This window comes from Sorex araneus, chromosome 2 (genome assembly GCF_027595985.1).
Source record: "Sorex araneus isolate mSorAra2 chromosome 2, mSorAra2.pri, whole genome shotgun sequence".
Classification (NCBI taxonomy): Eukaryota; Metazoa; Chordata; class Mammalia; order Eulipotyphla; family Soricidae; genus Sorex; species Sorex araneus.
In genome coordinates, this window is record NC_073303.1 from 266,149,863 (window position 1) to 266,167,558 (window position 17,696).

Below are 17,696 nucleotides of genomic sequence, written 5' to 3' on the forward strand. Positions count from 1 at the left end.
CTGTCAGCCCTCCCCTCCTCTCAGCTGCGGTGACCACCGGAGTCACTTGTGTGCTGGCCTGGGAGGCCCCCCGGAGCCCGAGGTCTGAGAAGGGGGCCAGCGGCCAGCAGCCGCCCCTGCAGCCACCGAGGCAGCTCGTGTGACCCGAGGTGTCCCAGCAGGGAGACCAAACTGCACGTGTGGGACGGCGATGCTGATCCGTGCCACCGAGGCCGCCGAGACTGTGTCGCGGGGCCTTAGCAGCAGACGCGCAGCAGCTAGGGAGGAAGGCAGGGCAGAGGAGAGAGGCCGACGCAGGGAGGGCTACAGAAGGCAAACACCTCTCCCGCCTGGAGTCGGGGTCCTGAGCGCCCCGTTAGGCAACTGAGTATGGGGGGGCAGGGAGGGAAGCAACCCGGGACCGCGCACATCCAATGCAGTTCCCGGCCCTACGCTGCATCCCAGCCCTGCTGGCTTCTCCAAGAGGGGAAGTTCCCAGGGCCAGGGGATGGGGCATCGGGAGGCCACTTGCCTTGCACGCGGCCGACCCAGGTTCAAGTCCCGGCTGCCAGGAGTGATCCCTGAATACAGAGCCAGGAGGCAGCCCTGAGCCCCGCTGGGGGCGGCCAAAACCAAATAAAACAAACAAACCCCCAAAACCAAGAAAGCAAAAAAGGACAACGGGCGGTTGGTTCTCCAAGGCGCCGGGCCGGGTGGCACCAGGATCCGCTCCCCCTAAGCAGCGTCTCCCCCCTCCACTCACACCTGCCAAGACACCCCCGCTCTGACCCGGCTTACTGCCCTCGGCCAGGCCTGCCATGGCCCTCGAGGGCTCTCGTGAGCTGTTACCATCACAGCGAATGAGTGATTTTGGTATATATTGTTTAAATTAATGAATGTACTTGTCTGGTTTTTGGGCTACACTTGGCGGCGCTCAGGGGTTACTCCTGGCTCTGCCCTTGGCACAGAGGGTGCCAGGGACTGAACCCGGGTCGGCCCCATGCCAGGGGAGCATCCTGCCTCTGTGCCACCTCCCCAACCCCCGCCCCCAGGGCCACCGGGATTGACCCCAAACCAGACACAGATAAAGGAAAGAGAAACGAGCAGTGGTGGCCCTCGCACCCGAGAACAGCTCGGGGCGTTCCCTCTGCCGCCTGGCTCGTTCCCGCACCCAGGGGCGCGCGGACACACTGGGGGGAGCCGGGCCTGTAGTGGGGGATCCCTCGGGCCCAGCTCCCGCGGCCGCTTCGTCCTGGCGTCTGCTCCTCAGAGCCCACCTGCCTCCTGCTCCCCCCCTCTGTGGCCCGCAAACGCACCCCTGCGCCCAGCCCTCCCACCCCCTGCCGCTGCCCAAGCGCCCCGCAGTGGGCTGCCCACTCCCTTGGCACAGTGCCTCCTTACATTCTGCTGTGCTTTCAGCCACGCCCAGAGGCGCTCAGCGCTTACCCCAGCTCTGCGCTCAGGAGCTGCTCCTGGCAGTGCTCAGGGCAGCCTAGGAGAGGCGGGGATGGAACCCGGGTCATGCCTGCCCGCTGTCCTATCGCTCCGGCCCCCTGCCCCATTTTATTTCATTGATTATTTTTAATTTTTTATCTTTTCAGTGAATCACCATGAGGTCCAGTTACAGACTTACAAACTTTCATGCTTACGTTTCAGTCATACAATAATCGAGTGCCCATCCCCCCACCAGGGCCCAACCTCCACCACCAATGCTCCCAGCATCCCTCCCGCCACCCCCACCCTGTCCCCCGCCCCCAGCCGCCTCTGGGGCAGGGCATTCCCTCCTGCTCTCTCTCTCCTTTGGGGTGCTGTGGTTTGCAGTACAGGTATTAAGCGGCTGTGATGTTCGGTCTGTTGTCTACTTTAGCCAGCATCTCCCCATCGCGGGCCTCCAGCATCCTTCACTTGGCCCCCTGGCTCCATCTGAAAAGCAGCTGATGAGCCACCAGCACTCCCTTTGCCACGCGCCCTGCCCTCGGGGAGGTGGCATGGCTGGGGTGGGGATGGAAGACCAGCCTCTCTCTGCCCCTTCTCTCCAGCGTGGCTTCTGCCGCGTGGCATGTGTCTCGAAGCACCCAGGGTGGGGCCTGGCCCTTCCCGTGCCCTGGACAGAGCGATGCCCTCCCGGGGCAGTCCGGGTCTGGGGAGCAGCAGGGCTGGCAGGGGAGACGTGGGGGACCAGGGAATTGACTGCAAATGAGACACAAGACCTCGGAGGCCACTCGAGGCCCCGGCACAGACACTCGCAGAGGCCAGCAGACGGTTTCGGTTCGGTTTGGAGCCACACCCGGCGGGCAGTGCTCGGGGCTTACTCTTGGTTCTGTGCTCAGAGATCATTCCTGGCAGCCTTGGGAGACCGTACGGGGTGCCAGGATAGAACCAGGTCGCTGTGTGCAAGGCCAGTGCCCCCTCCTCACCGTCCTGTCACTCTGGCCTCTTGAAAACACTTTTTTTTTTTTGCTTTTTGGGTCACACCTGGCGATTCACAGGGGTTACTCCTGGCTCTGCACTCAGGAATCACCCCTGGCGATGCTCATATGGGATGCTGGGATTTGAAACCGGGTCGGCCGCGTGCAAGGCAAACGCCCTACCCGCTGTGCTATTCCTCCAGCCCCTCTTGAAAACACTTTTGGTGGAGCGGGCCCCACCCGGCACTGCCCAGAACTCACTCCTGACTCTTGCTCAGCAACCACTGAGAGGTGCTCCAGGGGCTGTGCACGGTGCCAGGGATCTAATGGGGGTTGGCGTGTGCAAGGCAGGTACCTCACCCCCTGTACAGCCTCACCGAGATGGAAAACCTTGAAAGGTAGTTTGTTCTCTTAGCATGGAGGCAGTGAAAAATGAATTTAATAAATAAGCAAATGGAAAGACAATTAGATGGATTGATATTAGATTATATCAGAGGCACCAGAGAGCGAATGTCAAGTCTGATTTGTATGCTGAGCGCAGAGAACCGAAGGGAAAGGCTCAGAGACTGGCGTGGAGACACCCTCGCCTTGCGGGAGTAAGCTAGAACTTTCTCTCTGCCCATGCCACGGGGCGCAGCAGAGGCCACTGGCCTCTCCAGAACCCTCAAACTAGTTCCACAAGGTTTGCGGGATGTTGTTTCCCAGCTCCTGCAGACACGACAAACACGGGGGTTGTCGTGTGCAAGGACATGAAATAAACACGCAGACCCCCCCCCCCAATATCGTCCCACTCAAACCCATGCTCAGCTGCGTGTTTGGCCCCTAGCCCCCTTTTCAGAGAAAAAACTCTGGGTCCGAGAGAGAGCACAGGGGCAGGGCGCTGGCCTTGCACGTGGCCCACCTGGGCTTTGCTCACCAGCACCTCATGTGTTCTCCCGACCCTACCAGGAGTGATCCCTGAGCACAGAGCCATGAGCACCACTGGGTGTGGCCCAAAAAGCAAAATAAACAAAATCAACCAAAACCAAAAAAAAAAAAAAAAAGCTGGCTCAGCACTTCTGATGAAAAAAACCCACCTTAATTGAACAAATCCTCGCACCCGAATCAGTCAGTCACCACCAAACCCCCTGGGTGGGGCTACCGCCCCTTTGGGGAAACTGTCCCAGCCAGACAGGGAAGGTCAAACTCTCCCTACGAACTGAAAGCAGAAAGGAAGCAGGGGGAAGGGGTGTGCGAGCCCCTGCCAGGGGTGCTCCTCTCCCCGCACCCAAAACCAGGGGAGGGGCCGGGTGTGTTCCAGGGTCTGGGGTGCAGATGCTGGAGCTCTGCCCCTTCGCCCCCCCCGCCCCCCCCAGACCGGAGTTGAGGTTGACCGTGGCCCACTCTGGGCTGCAGGCGGCCGCGGGCACGGAGCTCTCAACCCTCTCGCAGAAAACCCGTGGCGCGCGCTAGGAATCTCGCTGGGTGCAGCCCTGCCCCTGTCCCTCTTGCTTTATCATGGTCCGGACCCAAGTGTCAGCTCAACAGAGCACACGCTCCTGCCTTTGCCTGCTGCGCGTCTTCACAGCATGTCCCGGCCAGGCCTGCGTTACTCGGCCGAGTTAAGGTCCCGCCAATAGGAACAGCCGAAGGAAAGGCATGTAGGTCCAGTCCAGGGGACACACGGTCAGCATTTGGCACTGGCCGTGTCTTCCTGACCTCTGGGCGTCGCTCCACCATGCTTCTAGAAGCCCACTCACTTCCAAGAAAGGTTATTTCATATGTAGAGAATATTTATATACGTGTATGTGTGTATAAAGCCTGAGTTCGAAGTGATAACACAGCAGGTAAGGCACGTGCCTCGAGCACAACTGCCCCAGGTTCAGTGTCTGCAGCCACATATGCTTCCCCAGGGCCCGCCAGGAGTGACCCCTGAGCACAGAGCCAGGACGACATGTTGCTCCAAAGCCAAAAAATAGAATAAATTGTTAATTTCTTTCTTAAAAAATTAATTTAAATAAATTTTAAAAACAAAGCAAGCTATTTATAACAACATATATAACACGTGTGGTATGTGCGTGTGTGCACGTGTGTGTATTTGTGCATGTACATGTGTATACGTGTGTGTATATGCATGTGCGCACATGTGTGTATGCGCATGTGTGCATGTACATGTGTGTGTACGTGTGCATGTGCGTGTGTGTGTACGTGTGTGTGTGCACACATGTGTGCAGAGTGAGTCTGGCTGAGCAGGAAGTGCTCGTACTTCCTGGCACTGGCCAGGGACAGTGACGCCCTCCAGGGCAAGTGCCATCATCCTGTCCCCTTGTGTGCTGTCTGTGGCCGGACCCTCCCACGCGGCCCCCACCATGGCCCGGGCAGCTCTCGCAGACGCAGCTCGTGGGGCTGAGCCGTCTCCGAGCCTCAGAAGCACGCGGGCGATGTTCGCCCTCGGGGGCAGATGAGAGGGGTCGTTTGTTGCCAGGACTTTGTCCTTTTCTTCTTCTGAGGCCTCGTTCCGTTCCCGGGCTGGACGTGGCTTCCACGTGACAGCACAGACACCTGCAAAGCCCTGCTCTGGGGCTCTTGCAGGCCCTCCGGACACTCCCACACAATGATACCGAGGGACCAGCAGGTGGGGTGCTCACCCGGGTGTGACCCCCAGCTCTTCATACGGCCCCCCAAGCCCACCAGCAGTGGCCGCTGAGTGCAGAGCCAGGAGTTAGCCCTGAGCACTGCCAGGTGTGGCCCAAAATTTGAAAAATAGGAAACCCCATTTTACAGTTGGGGAAACTGAGGCATGGAGAGCTGAACACAGCTCAGGTAACTGGATGGGTGTATGGCAGGGGCGAGCTTCAGACCCAGGGGGGCTGCCTCTGAGAAACTGACTTTGCAGGCACACCGGCGCCCAGTGGATAGTCTCTCGACCTTCCTGCCAGAGGCACTGAGCTGGGTGGGCTGGGGACGGCTCCAGTAGGTCTGTTCCTCCGAGCGTGATGTTTATGGTTATATTCTAAACCTCTCCTGGTGCCGCGGGAAACCTATGTAAGTACGATGCTAAATTTTCCAGAACTGAAGGCATATGCAGTGCTTACCTTGACTGACACATAAAATACCCAAAACAAAATACCCCAAGACTTGAGAACTTTTTGTTTTATGAATTAGAGAGAGAATAGATCGCCTGGGCATGAGAGCCTTCTAACCTCGGCTCTCTGAGCCTTCCGTGGAGATTTTCCTCTTTCTTATACCAGATTGTTCCCCATCTGAAATATTTCAGCGCTCACTCTATATCGAGATTGAAAATTATCTAATCCTTTTTAATTTTTAATTTTCAATTACTTTTTCTTCACACAGAGGGCAAGTACCAGCTTTCCACGCGGTGTTTGAAAAGAAAACCCTTTTCATGTATTTTATTTCAGTCATCTTGAAAACATGCTGGTAAACATATTGTAAAGGTTTACGATTCGGGGTGTGTATACATATATCAACAGGAGTTATGAATTATGTATATCAGGAGCTTATATAAATTAGGTTTTGAAGAACAAGCCTCAGAATATCCAGGCAGGTCATAATAAGAGATTCCATATGAAATGGGAAAAAAAACTTACCTTGAATAAATTAACTATAAGTTAACACTCTCATTAGAATGACATGTTGATTATTTCTGGGTTTGTGCCATTCCTGTAATGCACTTTGACTCTTCCTATACCACATTAAGAATCATTTTCAGACTCCCCCAGAGCCGCCCTTGAAATGAGCAGACTTGATTTATATTTGAACTATAAAAATTTTAAGATAGCCTAGCATTTAGAACAATTGCCCCTTCTCGGTGTAGAATAAATACCCTTTTCTGCTGCCCAGATACATTTAATTAAAGCAGGGTAGAACTTTAGTAATTATTTTGGAGCAGAATGACTCAAAACTTAATAGTCAATTGTGAGGCTGCTTAAAAGTTGGGAGACTGACAATGAAAACCCTGTAAAATGCTTTATGTGATGAAAAGGAGAGATGTTCTAATTCCCTCTCACACATTAAACCGATTTCACAGACTCGCCCGGTGTTTAACATTGTCAAGTACTTGAGGTTACATAAAACAAACACGCTTGAGATCTTATTGCAAATGTTTGCATTTATGATGTGAACTGATTTGTGAAAATAATACCAGGATCCCGTGTCACTGAAGCCAAAAGGGCATTTTTCAGAAATCAAAATCATTGGGAAATTTGAGCATGACAGTACGGGAAAGTATTACCATGTGAGGGGCTCCAAAAGTCCTCCCCGGGGGGGGGGGGGGGGGGGGGGAGGGGGGCAGCGGAACCGAGCCATGGGTTCAGCGTCGGGCGGCCCCACTTGGCCTTTTACCGCCTTTTCCACATCCCTGAAAGACGGGAGGGGGCGGGGGCAGATTTTTAAATTAGTTGTTACATGGTTGAATTTCAGCCCAAACGACCCGACCCGAGCCTGGGCCTGATCAGGATTCACAGCGGGACCTCCTGGGGAGCCCTCTGGCGCGCACCCCCGGGGGCACTGGGGGTGGGGGGCGCACGGGGATCCCTGCCCGGGGATCCACATGCAGCCCTGCAGCCCACGCTGCGCCTCTTCCCGCCCTGAGCGCCATCCCCCCGCACCCCCGGGCACCCCCGGGCCGCATCTGGGGGCTCCACCGCGGGTGCTCTGCCCTCCAGGCCCCCAGCGGCGCTGCGGGACTTGCCGGGTTGGGCGAGCCCCGTGGCGTCCACCCGGAGACCGGAGACCGTCAGCCTGGGGAGGGGGAGGCGTTTTATGGCCCACTGGGGGACCTGGAGACACGGGTCCGGGGGCTTTGCCCCGGCTGAGGGGCGGCGGGTCCCGCTCGGAGGGAGCCCGGCCAGGGCGGCGTCCTCAGGGCGCGGGACTCGGGAAGGAGCCGCCGAGAGAAAGCGGGGCGCGGGGCGCGGGGCGCGGGTCCCTGACCGCGTCTTCACGGGTCTCCCGCCTGAAACCGACCGAAAGCAGCGCCAGCGTGGAGAGGGACGCGGGGTCCTTCCTCCCCGGGGACTCGGCCTCCCCCGACGCAGCCCGCGCCTGCCCGACCAGGCAGAGCGGAACCCTGGTGGGGCTGGGGGCGGTCCGGGTCCGCCACCCGCCCCACGTTCCCAGGAAAACTTCCGGGGCCTGAGGGGTGATGCAGGAGCAGATCCAGCCTGTCCTTCCGCGCGGCATCTGCTCCTCTATCGATCCCGCCGCCCCGCGAGGGACAGGCCGGCCGCAGGGGCGCAGGCCGTGGAGCGCGCGTGCCTCGGTCGGTTGGAAAGAGACAGTCGGGACGCAGGCACAGGGACTGTCCCGGCAGTTTAATAGTCACAGGAACAAAGATGAAGCGAACCCCATCAAATGAAACAATACTATTTTCATTCAATTTTGATCGCAAAGTGTCTTCAATGAATAACTTGGCACTTATTTAAAAGGCTTAACAGAGGTGAAACTGAAACCTTTTGTACCGACAAAACACGCCATGAAATAACAGCATCTTCTTTCGTTTAAAATAACTTAATACACTAGAAAAAATATGGCAAATATAAATAATCTTGTTTTCATGGAGAACAAATAGTTACAAAGCTCAACCGCATACCAGAGTTCAGTTAAAGGAGCTTTTCCTCTTTCTTGTAAATCAGAAGGAAAAAACCCAGTTAACCCTCAGGAGGCCTAGAGACTGGGGTGCCAGCTAGCTCAGTCCCAGGCACCCCCGTTTAAATAGCCTACGTGGATGGAAAACAAACAAGCAAACAGAAAATCGCTGGAATATACACCTTCGTGGGTTAAAATGCAAACGCCCACGTCAACCGTCAGCTCACACATTATAGCGAAAATAAACTTTGTTCGAGTGTATCCACATATTTTACACAAGCCTAGCGCCTGTATCTAGCTGGGTGGGTGAGTGCAAAGGGACGAGAGGGCACACAGAGCTGGGGGTTCTCGGACAGCATTTCAAGGGGTCAGCGACCAGGCGAGAGAGGGGAGGGAGGAGCGGCAGGGAAGCGCCGCCGCGGGGAGTCCAGGGCGCAGGGGCCAGGGGAGCGCTGGGCCTCCATCCTCTCCTTTCTTGCCTTTCTCCACCTTTCCTGCCACCGCCAGGCCAGAGTGTGACTCTCCCTCCTTCCCACTCCCCCTAGGGTCCCCGGGTCCAGACGGGGCAGGGCAGGACAGGGCGGTGGAGAGTTCCAGACGGTGGGTATTGTTTGGGAGAGCACTGAGGAGCGTGGAGCCTGCGCTCGCAGGGGAGCCGAGGCGGGAAGCGCTGACCTCAGAAAATGGGGAACATGCAAACTGGGATTCTCAGAGTTCTGGCCCGGGTCAGCCCAGCCAGCCGCCCACATCGCCTGTTTTCCAGCAAAATCGGTGTCTGGGGCATCCAGTTTCCTTCTCCCTTGTCGCATCGATATATTCTCTCCTCCTTCTTAAGGTTCTTCAGATGAGTTTTCCCTCTCCGGCCCTCCCGTGGTGGTGGTTTTCACTCAAAGTCACGGATTCAGCGTGAAAGGAGGCCCGCCTCGCTTCTCAAATTTCTCATATTAAAGTGAACTTCGCAGAAAAAAAAAAGTCACTTTCCAAACCTGTGAGCTTCCCCACGGCGCAGGCGGCGAAGCCTCCAAGTGAGTCTACCTCTCCCTGGCAGCCCTGAGCGCGTCCAGGGGGAAGACCCACACACTCTGCGAGCTGGAAACGCCCCTCCCTCCCCATTCGCTCCATTTGTCCAGGGTCTGTCTTTTCACATGTATAAAATACGTGAACCATTTGAGTCTTTGTTCCTTGGGTCTCCAGCATCAGCTTCTCCCAAACAAAATTCGCAACACGAAATAGTTCTCGTTTTTCGCTCTGGTTGGCCTTTTCTACTTTCTCTCTCTCTCTCTCTCTCTCTCTCTCACACTCTCTCTCTCTCTCTCTCTCTTTTGACTCTTTTATTTTTTACCCAACAGGAATTTTCTTCCTGCGAAGGAGTCCACTTCTCCAGCCTGGCCCGGTCCGTCGGTCGGTGGAGCACGCCGTCTGGGGGAGGGTCGCTCCAGGCGCGGGCGCACGCGGGTCACAGGCCCAGGGCAGCCGCGTGCTTTTTGGCTTTCAGTCTGAGGTCGGCGATGCTGGAGTTCTTGCTGGTGGTCTTGGCGGCGGCGGCGGCCGCCACGACCGAGGCGGCGGAGGCTGAGTCCGCGGCCAGCGTGGCCAGCGGGAGTCCGAAGGGCGGCGCGGGGAACATCATATAGGGCGCGTGCGCGGCCAGGTGCGGGTGCAGGTGGTGGTGCGCGTGCGCCACGGCGCTGTCCAGCTGCAGCTGCGCCTGAACCTGAAAGGACAAGGGCGTCACGTTGCAATGACTATCCTAGGGTGACAACAGAATAGAAACAGAGCATTAACGGCCGCGGCTCTGGCGGGAAGGAAGGCGGGGGAGGGCGGGAAGGGGCGTCTGGAACTGAATCGGGGGTCACCGCGGGAGACTCCAGGGCCCCCCCCCAAACACACACACTGGTCTTCTAACCAGGACCCCGACCTGCAGGAACATGGGTCCTCTCGAGGGAGCTGGGTGCCCAGAGCACACCCCCACCCAGTTATGCTGCTAAAGCGTGGCCCTCCTGCCCTCTGCAAGATGACAATGATATCTGGGGGGCGAGGGGGTTCCCCTCCCTGGATGCACTACTCCTATCCGGCCACTAACGCCACAGAGAAGGGCAAGGTGCAAACTGCAAAACTTTCCACGTCTCTGATGGGGTGTCTGATCTCCACGGGTGCCATCCCAGCCCTTTTAGCCTGGCAGCCCCAGTACCTGGGCAGGGCACGAGATTCGGCATTTCTAAGTCTTACCAGCCAGCTAGTGCTAATCCTGTGGGCTGGCTGTCCCCTTCTGAGCCTGGGGACGCTCCCTGCAAAGTCCCCCACCCCTTTGTTTCTGGCTCCACAATCTGGAAGCGGCATGCTAGTGCCCCAGGGTGTCAGTGAGCTAAGGGGGCCTGGCACTGCCCCCCAGCACAGGGCTGTGCCCGATGGGACCCGGGTGAAAAGCGCTGACCACTGAGACTCCATCAGAACTCCACGGTGGAGGGGCTCAGGGGTGCAGCTCAGGGCAGGCTGAGCAAATAGGTGCCCTTGGGCGTGGGGGTTGGGAGTTGTCAGCACAGGGGGCTTCAGGGTTAAGTGACCACACCTGGCTGCCCCTTCCACATTTCTTTACATCTATGAAGGGGGCTTCAGAGCGGAGCACCCTGGACCGGCCAAGGCTTCCCTCTCTCCTCGAGATAAAGCTCCGCTTCCTCACAGATGTTTAAAAATCAGGTTTGAATCGGTGGCACTTTTATTTTCTTTTTCTCCCATCAGAGACATTTTCTGTTATAAAGATCTAGGAAGGACCTAGACAAATATTTGGAGAGTTAAGCTGGGAAAGCTCAGGACTAGGTGGGTGATGAATCTGACAAAGCTGCAATTGAAAGGCTCCTCCTTCGCTTCCTGCTTCCCGGGCGCAGTCTTTAGTGCACTTTGCACAGGACCTCTTGCTGCCCGCAGGCCTCCGTGGGGGTTCCCAGGAGGCAGGAAGGACGCTGGGAGGTGGGGTGGGACCATACAGCAGGTCCCCTGTATTATCTCAAGACAGATCCCCCTGCTGGGTGGACACCAACCCACCGGGCTGAGAGAGGGGAGGGTCAGCAGTTCAAACAAACACCCAGGTGGCTCGTGTCTGCGGTTTCAGAGATGTGGAGTGAGTGCACTTGCCTGCTGGAAGGGCATCCGCAGGGCGCCCACGTTCACATAGGGCGCAACTCGACACGCTTCGAACTGGCTGGCTGCCCCGATGAGGACTCCTGTGAGAAGCAGGGCGGAGGAAGTCAGTGGAGGCAGGCGTCTGGGACCCTGCTTCCCCCGTGCTCGCTGGCACCCAGAGGACAGAGAAGACGCTTTCCCCGCAGCAGGCGGCCTCATTCAGTGGCCACCGGGGGTGGCTTCTACATCAGGCTGCGATGAAGCCCTGCTCGTCCTTCCTTCCTTCCTTCGAAACAAGGCGCCCCCCCCCCCACTCTCTTTTTACTTTAACTATTCGACTTTTTTTTTTTTAATCAGAGAAACATACCTTTGTGGAGTTGATTTTCTTGTTTTCTACATTTAGCTCTTCGATTTTGAAACCAAACCTACATGTTGGAGAGGGGTAAAGAAATAAAGCTTAATGTTATGTCTCAGTTATTGTTTTTTAGTTACAAGAGTCTGATGGAAAAGACACTCCTCTGGCGACAGTGGGAGAGGTCTAGCAAGCAGCCCTTGGATTTTCTATGGAACAATCTCAATTTTCAAAATTAAAAGTGCACAGGAGCAACAAAAATAGAACAATTTCTCAGACTTTCGCAAGAGAAATTGTTTCTTGATAAATTGCCACTAGTCAGAGTCTCATGTTTCCACATTAGAGAGTCCCCAAGCTCTCAAAAATGCTGCCTGTTATCCATACCCAAGTGATAATGGGCTTAGATGTTTTCCCAGCAAGACCTGAGAAGAATGTGCTCATTAATAGCCTGTAATATTAATTAGCTTCATCCTCAAGAAAAAACAAATACCAAAACTAATAGTGATTTGGGGGTGGGAGAATAAAAGAAGAAAAAGTTAATTAGTGTCTAAAAGCCTCTCTACAGAGAAGTTTAGAATCTCTGTGTTTTGGTGTGGCAGGAGGGCCCAGTGGCTGAATAACAGCCATTATCATGATAATCTAATTTGCTCCAGCAGAAAAAGCTGCAGCTTCAGTCAGGACAGTAGCGAAGGATCCAGAAAATAGCTCTAGAATTTAAATAGAAGCAAGACAAAAATAAACAAACACCCCAGCCATAAAATTCACTTCTTCAGAGAAAAAAAAAAAAGGAAGAAGCGGGATGGGCTAGGGATTAAGTAAACCCTGGAACACCACAGTCTCACAAACATCACCTTCTTAAATAAACTTGCCAACTTTTAGAGGGAGCACAACCGATCTTTGGAAAACTGATCTCGCCTTCATACTCTAGGGCTACAGCATGTTGACTGGTTCACAAATTCATATTTTTAAGAACCGTGAAAGCAAAATATTGCTTTGGAGCCTTTTTTTCAATCAATGTAAATCTTCAAAAAAAAAAAAGTCTTTTTTTTTTTCACCTCCTGCAATTTAGTGAGGTAGAAGGGGGTAGCCTTCCCACCAGGGTGCCAATCCCTGCGGAACACATGGCCTGAGGCTTCCTGCCTCTTTTTTCCCCTAGAAGAGAGGGGACTAAGATACAAATGCTCGTAGCTGTAATAATTATCATCGTGTCTTAAAGGGGCTAGGGAGCCTCTGGAGAGCTGCACGCACAGAGGCCAGGAAGGCCTGGAGAGGCAGCTTGGCCGCTGCCTATTTTACTTTTCTCCTTCCACGGCACTGCTCCGTTTTTTGTCCTGATCCTATTACAAGATGCAGGGAAGCCCCCTAAGAATTGCCTCGCTCACTGCAGATGGTGGTCTCTGCCCAGAGATCCAGGGTATCTGTTACAGCGATACTCTGCAACAGCTGCATATGCTCAGGCCTAAAACTGCTCCATGCGCTCAAACAAATAATGACCGTCATTTTCTCTTATTTTATTATTTCAGCGGAAATACAATTGGAAACATTTAAATGTAGCTCCACAAGAGCTCAATGATACATACGAATATAATGTTTCCCCTTAGCTTGCTGTGCCCATCCCCAGCCTACTTTTGCCTTTATTTTTTTTTTCCACCCACTACCAGACAAGAAAATTTACTCCAATCCTAACTTCATTAGGGGGTCAGATTTTGGAAATGAGTGGGGACAGGAGAGTCCCGTTCGCTGGAGTTTCTGTGGGTTCAAGTTCGCTGTGAAGGTTACCAGAGAGAACAAAGGGCCACTAATGCATTCATTTCTCAGCTTTTCACGTCAGAGTCTGAGCCCCGCCAAGAACCGACTGTAAATTTCTGCACTTAACAGTTGCTAATTTTCTTTATAGTCTTTACATCTATAAACCTAATTGGCATATCCGCTTGGCAAACCTAGACCCCAGCGCAGACCCTCAAGGAAACTCAACTAGGGGCCCACCAAATCTTCGCTGTAACTTTTAAGGCATCCAGAAGATAAAACGCTTTCTGTGGTTTTTTTTTTTTAAAGGCTTATAAAAGTAGGCCCATTAGGATTAAACCACATTAAAGGCATCGTGAGGCGAGGGGGTGTGGTTTATAGAAACTCTGGGAGCAAGCCCAGCTCTGGTGCTGGGAACATATGTTGGGACGAGGGGGGAAAGGGCTGGGATAGACTTTGGAAAACACGAGCCCTCTTAAAGACGACCCTGTCCTTCCTGCCTCTCCCGGGCCCCTGGAGGCCGACCGGTGGTCCCCGCGGCCCTGGCCGCCCCTCTGGCCCCCTGCGCGGCACGGTACCTGCACGCGGGCCTCCGACAGCCCTAGACGCTGGCTCAGCTCCTCGCGCATGAAGGCGTCCGGGTAGTGGGTCTCGTCGAAAAGCCGCTCGAGCTCATTGAGTTGTTCCAGGGTGAAATTGGTCCGACTTCGCCGCTGCTTGATTTTGGTCTGACCTTCGTCCTCCATCCCTTTCGCATCCTCTTTGCGATCCTTCAGCTCCGGCGACACTGGGGGGCCGTGACGAACAAAGCCACACGCACGTCCACGCGCACGCACACACACGCGCGCGGACACACCAGGACGAAAACAACAGCAAAGCCCGTTAGCTGCCACCTCCGGGCCCTCCGCAGCCCCTCACCCTCCCGAGACGCGCCGAGAGCCCCCGGGGAGGGGGTGGCCAGCCAGCTGCCCGCTGCCCGCCGAGCCGGCCGCGTGCCCCTGGCGCGCGCGCGCGGGGTCGGGGCACGGGGCGCGGCCAGGCTGCCGGGGGCCCGCGCGGGCGCCGCTCCCTCTCAGTCCCTCTCTGGGCGGCCAGGCCCACGGGGCAGCCGGGCGAGGGAGGCCGCAGGGGCCGCCGGCCAGCGGCATCCACGCCATGGTCGCGGCCTGGAGGGCTCGGCGCGCCGGGCCCCGGGCGCGAGGCGGAAAAAACGGCCTCCGTGGCGGCCAGAGCGGCCGGCCGCGCCCGCGCCCCTGCTCCCCGGCCGCCTCTCGGCGGCGGCCGCGACCCCGCACGCCGAAACCCACGGAGATCAACAGGTTCAAGAGGAACCTTCCCGGCCCGCCGTTTCTATTGGTCGCTCGAAGCCTTTTCATGCATCCAGCAGCTCGGATGTTTAATAAAAGATGCATCTCCCCCCTCCCTGCTCGGCGCTTGCACGCGCCCGCGCGACTTTCGGGTCCTTTTCCTTCCTTCCTGCTCCCCCATTAAAAAAAACAAACAGGAAAGTCCGCGCGTGCCAGCCGCGGGAGACACTCCGGGGGGCTCCTTACATCTAGGCCGCGGTCCAGGGCTGGGGAGCCCGCCGCCTCCCGAGGTCCCCCATTCCCTCTCCATCCCGCGTGCTCCGCGGGCGTGCCGCTGAGTTGAGCTTTTGAAGGTGTCAGAGCTGCCTTTGGAGAGTGCAGACGCTTTGCGGACTCTCCCCCGCCCAGGACCCCTATCGCCAGACTATTAAAACCCCGTTTCCCGGAGCGCCAGCTTGCAGAAGAAAATGAGCATTGCTCTGCGCTCGCCAGCGAACCAGGCCGGCGAGGGCCTGAGAGGCACCCGGCCCCGCCGCGGCCTAACCGTTCCGCCAGCGTTTCCCGAATTGAGAAGGACCCGGGGCCGGGCGTGCGCGCGGCGTCTCCACAGCCGCGCCCGTCCTGGCGCTCTAGCCCCGCGGTCCGCGCGGCGCCGCGCTCCTGCGTCTCCCAGAACGTTCAGTGGACATCTGTCCTTCCTCCACTGGGGAAAGAACTGGACGAGGGCCTGAGAGCCAACAGCTGGAGCCAAATCAATAGGCAAATATTTCCACCGATATTGAAGAGAAATTTAAATAGGAAAACGCACCCTCAGAGGCTGCTGAGGGGCGAGAAGGCTTTGTCTATTTCCTGGCGACCACTGAGGTGCCTCTCAAACTTTTGAGGCTTCAAAGAGAAAGATGTCCACAATTCCGGTTGATTAATAGACTTAATATAATCTCCATCTCGCCCCCCGATTTCCACGTATTGGCCTAAACAGGAACAGACCGTGTTATAAACAACTTAATTGCTTGCTTAAATATGTGATTCTACGCATGTCACATATTTTCTTAATTGGAAAAATATGGCAGCGCACCAGTGCCTGCAGGCACCAAGTGCCAAATTAATTTTATTGTTGAACTCCTTTGAATGGGCACAGGACGTGCCACTACGGAGATAAAGCCGTTTCCTCACACTTCGCGGGCACCGAGGGATCCCCCCGACCCCTAAACCGAAAAGCAAACCCCAGCACCACCGGCAGAGCACTGGACCATGCGAAGCAGGAACCCGATTGTTCAAAGATCGAAAACAACCCCCCACCCCCCAAAAGAGGAGCCGGAACGCTCCTCTGGGAGAAGCCAGCCGCCGGGCCGGGCCTCCTCCTGCGTCCTGAGCTCAGGGAAGGGCAAGTTTGGGCCCCGAGACGCAGGAATCCTGGGTTTCGGCTGAATTCCAGGGGTTTTGGCCAGAGCACCCCAGCCCCAGACTCCCCGAGAGGGCAAAGTCCTCTGCCGCCTGTTCCCCCAGCCCCGGGCCTCCAAGGGGGCGTCCGCAGAGCTCGGGGCTCCAGGCTCGCCGCCCGCACCCCGCCGGCGGCCGGGTCCCCCCGAACTTCCCCCACGCGGCTGGCCAGGGCCCCGCCGGGGTGGGGCGCGGAGGGCGCACGCACCCCCGCCCCTCCGCAGCCCCCCGCGCCACGCGCCTTCGGACCCCACCCACGATCGCGCCCCCGGCCCGGACTCCCGCCCTGGCGGGGTCCCCGAGTGCTCCCCGCGCCGGGCGTTACCCTCGGTGAGCCGCGGGCTGCCCGGCTCCCGGCTGCGCTCGGCGGCGCCCATGTCCAGCTCCCGGGCGGGAGAGCGCCCGCCGCCAGCGCCCGCGCCCGCCGCTCCTCCTCCTGCGCCTCCGCCTCCTGCGCCTCCGCCTCCCCCGCCGCCGCCTCCGCCGGCCGCCCGGACTGCCGGGCTGCTGCGCTCCTCGCGGCCCGGCTCGGCGCCCCCGGGCGGCTCCTTGGCCCCGCGCAGCGGCCCGCTCTCCAGCACCTCCCGATACGTGATGGCCTCCTTCTTCTCCTTCACTTTCTGGTCGAAGGACTTGGAGACGAACGCCGTGAGTTCCTCCATCGCCGCCGCTGCCCGGCCGCCCCGCGCCCCCGCTCCCCGCCCAGCCCCGCGCCTTTTTTCCTCCTTCTTTTTTTACTGCTCCAGCCCCCCCAGTGATAACACATCAAGGGGGCAGGGGGAGGGGAGGGGGGAGGAGAAGGCGCGGAGAAGCGAGAGGAGAAGTAGAAGGAGAAAGAGAAGTCGGAGGAGGAGGAGGTGGAGGAGGAGGGGGAGGAGGAGGAGGAAGAGGAGGAGGAGGAGGAAGGGGGCAGGGCAGGGGCGGGGGCCGCCGGAGGGAGCCGCGGACCGCGGCTTCCCGGCCCGGGCGCGCCTGTTGGATGTTAAGATCTTTGACAATTCTTCCTGCGGAGAGTTCAGATCTGACAGCGACGCTGCGCTTGAAGTCTCACTATTTATACTTGGCACGGGCGGGCCCCTGGTTCCGAGTCAATTACCTCCCCTGCCCGGCTCGCGGGGAGCCCGTTCCTGGGAAGCGCCCGCGCCGCTACCTGGGGGTGGGGGCGGGGGCGGGGGTGTGTGTGGGGGGGAGACGGAGAGGGAAGGAAGGAGAGGTAGAGCGGGGCGCGGAGAGGGGTGGGAGAAGGATGGAGATGGGGAGAGGGCTGCAGAGAGACGGAGAGGGAGAGCTGGAGGGAGAGGGAGGGAGAGAGAAGATGAGCGAGGGAGAGATGGAGAGATGCGGCCGGGAGGCCGAAGAGGGATGGGGTGGACGGAGGGACCGGGATGGGGACGAGAGGAGTTGGACGCGGGGCCGGAGTTGGCGGCCGGGCCGGGCCGGCGGAGTGCCGGGACTGCGGGGCGGAAGGGATGGCGGGTCCCCGGCCGCCCGCGCTCCCTGCCGGGGTCGGGCTGGCCGAGACTCCCTCATTAATCTAATTAGGCGCGGGGTCGGCCTCGGTGTCAGGACTCGGTGCGACGCAGAGAGCCGACCCGCGGCGCCGGGGCGTGGCCAGAGGGCACCGAGCTGGTGTCCGGACGCGCGTGCCACCCCGCGCCCGGCCCGCGTCGGGCTCTGCGGGCGCCGCGCTGCGCCGGCGGGGTTGGGCTGCTCCACCGCGGGCGCCACTCGTATCCCCGGGTCCGAGCGCGCGCCCGC

General features: G+C 57.8%; 1 protein-coding gene across 2 annotated transcripts; it reads right to left on the reverse strand.

The window, feature by feature from the left end:
* Window positions 1-7,684: 7,684 nt before the first annotated feature.
* SHOX2 (short stature homeobox 2) lies at window positions 7,685-16,600 on the reverse strand. 2 transcript variants are annotated; one of them, XM_004602909.2, is made up of 5 exons: window positions 16,264-16,600; window positions 13,770-13,978; window positions 11,461-11,518; window positions 11,106-11,194; window positions 7,685-9,687 (listed from the first exon to the last, which is right to left on the reverse strand). In XM_004602909.2, the coding sequence occupies exons 1-5, from the start codon at window positions 16,598-16,600 to the stop codon at window positions 9,430-9,432; spliced, it is 951 nt and encodes a 316-aa protein (XP_004602966.1). In that variant the 3' UTR covers window positions 7,685-9,429. The 2 variants fall into 2 exon arrangements, with proteins under 2 accessions (XP_004602966.1, XP_004602965.1); XM_004602908.3 differs by having other exon boundaries at window positions 7,685-9,723.
* Between the last annotated feature and the right edge of the window lie 1,096 nt (window positions 16,601-17,696).